This window comes from Melampsora larici-populina (assembly GCF_000204055.1).
Source record: "Melampsora larici-populina 98AG31 unplaced genomic scaffold MELLAscaffold_27, whole genome shotgun sequence".
NCBI classification, from domain to species: Eukaryota; Fungi; Basidiomycota; class Pucciniomycetes; order Pucciniales; family Melampsoraceae; genus Melampsora; species Melampsora laricis-populina.
Window position 1 is genome coordinate 837,107 of NW_006768791.1, and position 7,173 is coordinate 844,279.

Below are 7,173 nucleotides of genomic sequence, written 5' to 3' on the forward strand. Positions count from 1 at the left end.
TTGACCAACAGAGGGCCCGGCTCATCCAAGTGGTCCATCCTTTTAGTTTTTCAATGATAAACAGTTTTGTTATGTATTGCACAATACATCAAGGTCACGCTGTTAACTTGATGATCTCATCAAAAGTTGTGTCAAGGTAGTTGTGGCAGTCTGTGTCAGACTCATAGTGGGCAAGAGACATCACCACCTTGGACAGCAAATGTTTGTTGTGTTGCACTCATTGACTTTGACCACTAGATTCTTGCATCCAGCTCATGTTACAATCCTCTATCACCGATCACACAAGGAAATGTCGCAAGTTGTGACACAGTTGGGTAACCAGAGATGCATCCACTAGTTGTACTCCTCTTCCTCATGCTTCAATAACTATTATAACTGGATACCTCACTCTTGCTTGGCCCTCATGCCCCAGCACCCAGAGCCGTGGCCTAACAGCTCAACACATCCATTTCATCTTGTCAGATTCTGACTATTTATCCACTTCTTTATTCTTTTATTCTATGAAAAAATAAGGCACCTAGAGGAATTAATTCAATTTCCACACTGTGTGTAAATCATTTCCAGCAAAAATAATAAGGATCACAATCCTATTGTTCCTGGAGGGAAAGTAGACAAGAAACATTGAAGAGGAAAAAGGAACACTGGCTTTCAACATACAAAAAACACAAGTGATATACCATACACAAATTCTTTGCAATATATTCAGAATTTCACTAAAAGGACCTTTGCCATCAAAAACATGGAATGAGTCAAAAAATTCTACTAGATGGTGAACTTGAAATTAGGATGTCTATCACCAATAGGTGCATTTGTTTTGCCGTCTTTTACTAATTGATCATACTTCATTAAATTTGAATCTCTTTTATGATTAGATCTAGCTTTATTCTCCTTCCTGCAATACATTGAATTCAAAAAGAACATTGTCCAAGCAAATACCAAGAAAGCCAAGGCAATAGAATGTCCTTTTTTATATCTTGGGGCTTGTTCACGTGTATAGATGAATGTGGCTACAAATCCTCCACAGTTGGATATCTGATTGAGGATTGATGAAAATTTTGTGTGGAAAGTTAAGTTTGAAAGGAAATATTTGAGAAAGGTTAGAATTCACGTTATGCGTTGTCAGGAGCTAGGGGAGAAAGTAAGCTGGAGGGTGAAATCTATCTGACCATCAAGTGTAATGCCGTGACTGTACCCCTTTTAGTCAGCCCTGCTACGTTATTGGGAAGGATACACAGAATGGAAGGTGTGGCAGGATATATACCCGCAGCTATTAAAAAGACCCCCGCATATCGCGCATCATTGGAATCTGCGGTAATACAGAGGATATCTACAGGATCGTTATCAAATAAACAGACACAAAAATAAAACATGATCTTCATAATTTAGCAAAGACAAACAAGGTTGGAGGGAGTAAAAACTACTTACAACCTACCATGGCAATCGGGGTCAGCAATAAGATGATAGGACCCCTCAATTGTAACCGATCACCAATGAAGGCCATAATCAATACCAGCACAGATGCGGGTAGGTACGGGAAAGAAGAATGGAGTTGCGCATCTAGGCCTGAATGACCCATTCCCAGTACAACTGTTGTACAATTGATCACGGGGTTTGGTAAAGGTTCACGTAGAAAAATAACGACAGGACAAATGAATACAGATGAGCATGGAGGAGATAAATATAAACTCTATGCAAAGACTGACTGGTAGGTCTGGTCATGTCAGGGGATTGAAAGATCGATCAACAGACAAAATCCCACGCGCGTGTATGTGGGTTAAAAAGGTGAAAAGCCCCATTTGTCAGAGGAAGCGCAAGAAAGTTTGAATCTTTCATTCATTATAAGGGATCACTTCATTGGAACACGACTCACAAGAACAAGGCAAAGGAGTATATGCATACCGATAAGCCCATGTAGCCAAATCCCGTCATCCACACTTGAGGCTCCTTAAACCCTCGAATCACTTCACGCATTTCAAACTCCTCGTGAATCAAGTGATGATTGGTGATCTCGTTTAGCTTATCCTCCCCCGATTTGACCTTCTCCTCGGAGGCTGTCAAGAGCCCTGGGCTGTCTAATTGACCATCCGAGTCAGGTTGATGTGCAATGTTCTTCTCATCAGAGCTATCTGTTGACGTTTTCCAATGGTAAGCCAATCTTTGAACTGAAATTCCAGGAAAATTCAAAATCAGCTCAAGAATGCTTCGAAAGACAGTGTATACAGATCACAGCGTACCTGCGAAGTGACGTTCTTCCGGAGTAAGGAAGGAAGCAGTGGCTAGATTCTTGGGCATATAACACACCCCAAAGATGGCGACCAAAACGGTGCCAATGCCTTCCCAAACGAACATCCACCTATTTTTGTGCGGTAAAGTGAATGATGGCGTGACAAAACCCGTGGTCAGCTCACAAGTTTGGTGATCATGAAGCTCGTAAGTCTACGTAAGATGGCATTATCTTCTAGACTTGACTAAGACTATTGAAGAACGCAAGAACTCACTGCCATCCTGTCAAGATGAACAGAAATGCAAAAATAAACAAAGAGTTTCATGAATTGTCCTTCATATGGCACGACTGCAGAGCGTCTTGCAAAAAATCTAAGAGGAACGACACCTTTCAGCCCGCCAACGCCTTCCATATGTTCGATTCCATATGCCAAAAGACCTCCAAAGGCCCCACTAAGCGGGGCAAATACATAGAAGACTCCTACTCGGAGCTGAAGTTCGTTGCGTTGATACATAGTTGAGAGATACATCATCTGCGGAATCAAGAAAATATGTGAGAAGGATGGCGGATCTCGGAAGGATTATCCAAAGTCGAAGGAGTTTAATTTCATACCATTCCCTGTTTGTTGTGCAGACGTGAGAGCATAAGTCAGTAAATGAAAGCAGAGAAATCTACACATCTTATAGAAATCGATATCTGTTCAACTAGCTCATTATGAATATATGGGTGGCTTACGGGTAAGAGACCACCTTCGAACAAGCCTTTATCATCAATAGCACAACAAAAAATCACAATCAAAATTGGAATTGAGTGTGTGCACCTTTCATGATCAGGTGATTGAGAGAGCGCTTTACCCAAGAAAAACCGACAAGCAAGGAGTGATGAATAATTTTTCATGAATCCCATTAGGATAGTGACAGCGCCTAGAGATTACCCAAACAGAAACCTCAGCGGTGATCAAATCTGTTGTAAGACCACCTCTCATAACTTCTGTGATCAAGAAATTACGCACCCCAACTCGCAACTAAAAATGGAAGCCATAGCTATCGAATATATATATATATATAGACTCGCGGCTCAGTTACCAATTTGTAATAAGATATGTTGTAAGCTGACCTTTGCGCCCACTTGCTTGAGTAGATAGTTAGAAGGCAGTTCGGCAAATATATATGACGCGTAGCTTTCGATTCATCGAATAAAAACACCATCAAATTAAGAAACAAGAAGTGTCAGAGGAGTACTGAAGTCTATGATCTCAAAAATGTATGTTCAGGAGGTTCTGTGACTAAATTACTAACAAGATAGCTAGTCCGATGTTATATTGTAAGCCTACCAGGCCTAAGGTGTCATCCATTCCACCGACCTGTGAGATCTTTTGTGAGTGAAGTGTACTCAAAGTTACCGCTGGACAGACTGACCTTGGCATTGCCAACATTTGTTCGATCAACTATTGCGATCGTGGAATAATTGCCAATACATATTATGCAGTTTGAGAAAGTCAAATGATCAGCTTGGGATCCAAAATTGCTTTGTGGGCATCACAGAGATAGCCCAAACCCTCGGGACTTACGAAAGCAAGCCAGCCATAATAGTGAAAGAACTATGAGATAATAATAGTTGAGTATTATTTGTTTTGCAGATGACACAGGTAAGGGGAGATGATAACTGATGTACCTGGAAGGGCATGTAAGTCGATTTTCTTGACTATAGACCTACGAGTAGACTCATGTAACGGATGTTCCTGCAAAGAACGAGAAGAGAAAAGTTCAGTCAGCTGCAATTTGAGATGGTAAGGATCAAACATCAATGATATGGCCAACCGGGTCGAAGAGCGAGAGGGTTTTCATTTTTGACAAAAATTTCTTGTGTCCGTTGATCGACCGGCTTGAAGCTCAACGAGAAGTTTCAAGATCCTGAGGATGGGATGAAGAAAATGCTCAAGCTTCCATGTCTCTTTCCCTCTATAGAAAATGGAAAGTTGTCGAAGGTATTTGTGTTCAGTCTCTCAATGATTCTGCATGGGAACTGAAGTTCTTCACACAGCTTCACACCAACCATAGCCAGGACTGAAAGTTTGGCATCTTTCACACCAAACTTAGCCGGGACTACGTATAACTAAGCGTATAACGTACTTATCAAAGTCCCACACTGGGGCACGTCGCAGAGAAATCTTGAAATACCTAACTTAACAAAGTCCCTCGATGCCTCGACAGCTGTCATTCAACGAGTTGAATCCGCATGTCTCGGCATGAGGGACTTACCCCCAAGGTCATGTTTTTGGCCTGAAGGCTTAGGCTCTTTTTGGTGGGGACAATCTTCTTTTCCTCCTTTTGGCGAGCACACCGAGGATTTTCTGCCAACCGCTCAGCCACGTATGCGCTCGCTCTGCCTACACATCTTACAACTGAAAGCATCCCTGAACGTTGGTTCCTCGCTGAGCTACATCAAATTGCATTTGTGTAATTTTGACATGTAGCTCGACTAAGGTCGAGGACTTCTTTGGTTCTATAGTGAGCAGTCCCCCGACATAGTCGAGCTACATGTGGAAATTACGAAAATTCAAATGTATGTAGCTCAGCGAAGAACGAGGGGAATTTGATGAGTCCACCGGTACAATATGGAGCAAGACTCGGCGCACATCTGTGTGCACGGTTGGCAGAAAATCTTCGGTGTGCTCACGGAAAAGAGGAAAACAAGATGCCCTCCACCAAGAAGGGCCTAAGCCTTCAGGCCAAAAAGCAGACATTAGGGGTAAGTCCCTCATGCTGAGACATGCGGATTCAACTAGTTTGAATGACAGCTGTCGAGGCATCAAGGGACTTTGTTAAGTTAGTTGAAATACTTACTTTACACAGACGTCGCAAAACAGCTTGAACCTGCTTGAACCTTTCCTAATATAGGATCATTTGTCTTGTCCAAAATGAGAGGGAAGGTCAGACGATACTTTTGATTTTGGTGATATTTGGCTTTTTGCACGCCGTCCAAATTTGCACTCTCCTGGTCAAGATTTGGACGGTGTGTGACCCATACAGGCTGTTTCCACGGTCCGGTGGCTCCAATTTTTTCCACACAACCTAGGGCTATGACCCTGGCCCGGCGCGACGTGGCCGCCCCCGGGGGACCGCCCGGCTGCAACTTCAAGCAGACTATTGTGGGCCTGTATTGAAAGGATAGGACCAAAAATGTCAGGGCCAGCACCCTGAGAACAAACTTAACTAAGTCCCATTGTGCCAGGGTTTATACATGGCAAGGAATGACCGAGGCACAAGGGACTTATTCCTTACCCCAAACATTTGGCGTGGTAGGTTGAGAATTCTAGTAGGGGCAATTTGGGATCTCCTTTTACCCCAAATTCCCATAATTGACTGTGCAGAAAAAAATGGATACTCTGAAGCGCCTGCTTCTTCCACATCTTTCACCCTATTCAAAAAAATTCTCACTTGTGTTGTTCTTTTTTTCCTCAACACTGAAAAGAAGGTCATCCCAAAATTTGGAAATATGAATGCTACAGGTGTCCAAAGGCACGACGAGTCCTGTAAAATTCCATAAAAAGTCTTGGGGATAACGACCCGAAGATCGGTCCCTCGGGCTGGTGCTCGGGGCAAGAAATCTTAATATACTTGCCCCAATGTAAGTGATGAGAGAAAACGGAAAGTTTCTCATTGCACCACATCAATCCCCAAACTTTTCCTCACCACAATAAGGAAATCACCAGTTTTCCTTATTCAAGCTAATTTTTCTTCTCAATATCAAGTAGACTAGATAGTAACCAAAACCTTTACAAGAAGACAACATCACAAACTTATATAATAGTCAACAAACTAATTCAAAAAGAAAAAAAAAATTCTTCAAATCCCAATTCAAAACTAGTATCCTTTTTCTCAAAACGTTACCACGCAAAACATTCCTACTAAGTCCTTTTAAATCTAATTCCACTTAATATGACTACCGAAGAATTTAACACAAAAGCCGCAGGTGTGAATATTGAGAAGAAACAACAACAAGGAAAGACAAAAGGCAAGCAAATCAGTACTAGAAGTCAAACCGCGACCTCGTCAACCTCCGGACTAGGAGGTATACCACCTACGAGTTCAGGAATTGCAGCCTTACCCTCGTTCGATGCCAACGGTAATCCTATAGACCCAGGTCAAATAGGTGGAAACAAACCTAGAGGCGATGGAGACAATCATGATGATGACAATCCTCAACAAGAAGGTGGAATGGGTAATCAACACCAAATAAGTACCGACCTGAGCCAAGGAGATCAATCACATGATGACCAAACTGGAGACACATTGATCGCTCTAGCTTAGTGACATATGTTCCTTCTAAGAATTCCGTTATTTCCCTCCTCTTTTTAATTTTTCCAAAAGAAAAAAAAAAAAATATTATGTTCTTTCCTGGTTAAATTCCGATGTGATCCCTCCCAGTTGAATTCCGATGAATCCTTCCCGGTTAAATTCCGAAGTAACTCCAAGTAGTTAAGACCCATAGAGATGTCCATCCCGGTTGAACTCCGATGCCGGTCTAGATACCGAAGTGGAAACGTCGTTACATTTGATCTACCTGAGTTATGATAAGATACGAACCAAGTGCCAGTGTTCATGACAACAATTAGATATATCCAAAAAAAAAAAAAATAGAGGAAACCTTGCAATCCCATTTCATCTAGTGAAAAGACGAGAAATGATCATATATTGACTTAATATCTCGCACATAAACAATTTTCTGATTGATTAGGAGCTGAATCAAACGTGACAACACCAGCGGATCCCAAAATGGTGCCGGCTCATACAAAATGGATCAGATCAATCCAAGAAGCGTATTGCACGAATAAATTCGCACGAGTAGGGAGTCTTAGTAAGACTTACACGATGTGGTGTAAAACTCGAAACGTTGTGGTGATCAATTTATGGGATCAATTAAAAAATTCACAATTACCAGTTTAC

General features: G+C 41.9%; 2 protein-coding genes across 2 annotated transcripts; one reads left to right on the plus strand and one right to left on the minus strand.

Moving 5' to 3' along the window:
• Positions 1-762: 762 nt before the first annotated feature.
• Positions 763-4,028, minus strand: MELLADRAFT_37206 (uncharacterized protein; the record flags this gene model as incomplete). Its single annotated transcript, XM_007411860.1, has 15 exons — positions 763-1,032; positions 1,167-1,327; positions 1,426-1,587; positions 1,704-1,711; positions 1,871-2,051; positions 2,235-2,353; positions 2,499-2,505; positions 2,612-2,794; positions 3,079-3,147; positions 3,237-3,267; positions 3,341-3,404; positions 3,523-3,587; positions 3,643-3,671; positions 3,795-3,824; positions 3,899-4,028. The coding sequence occupies 15 exons, from the start codon at positions 4,026-4,028 to the stop codon at positions 763-765; spliced, it is 1,509 nt and encodes a 502-aa protein (XP_007411922.1).
• Positions 4,029-6,165: 2,137 nt separating this feature from the next.
• MELLADRAFT_64633 (uncharacterized protein) lies at positions 6,166-6,537 on the plus strand (the record flags this gene model as incomplete). Its single annotated transcript, XM_007411832.1, has 1 exon — positions 6,166-6,537. One exon carries the CDS (start codon positions 6,166-6,168, stop codon positions 6,535-6,537), a length of 372 nt encoding a protein of 123 aa, XP_007411894.1.
• Between the last annotated feature and the right edge of the window lie 636 nt (positions 6,538-7,173).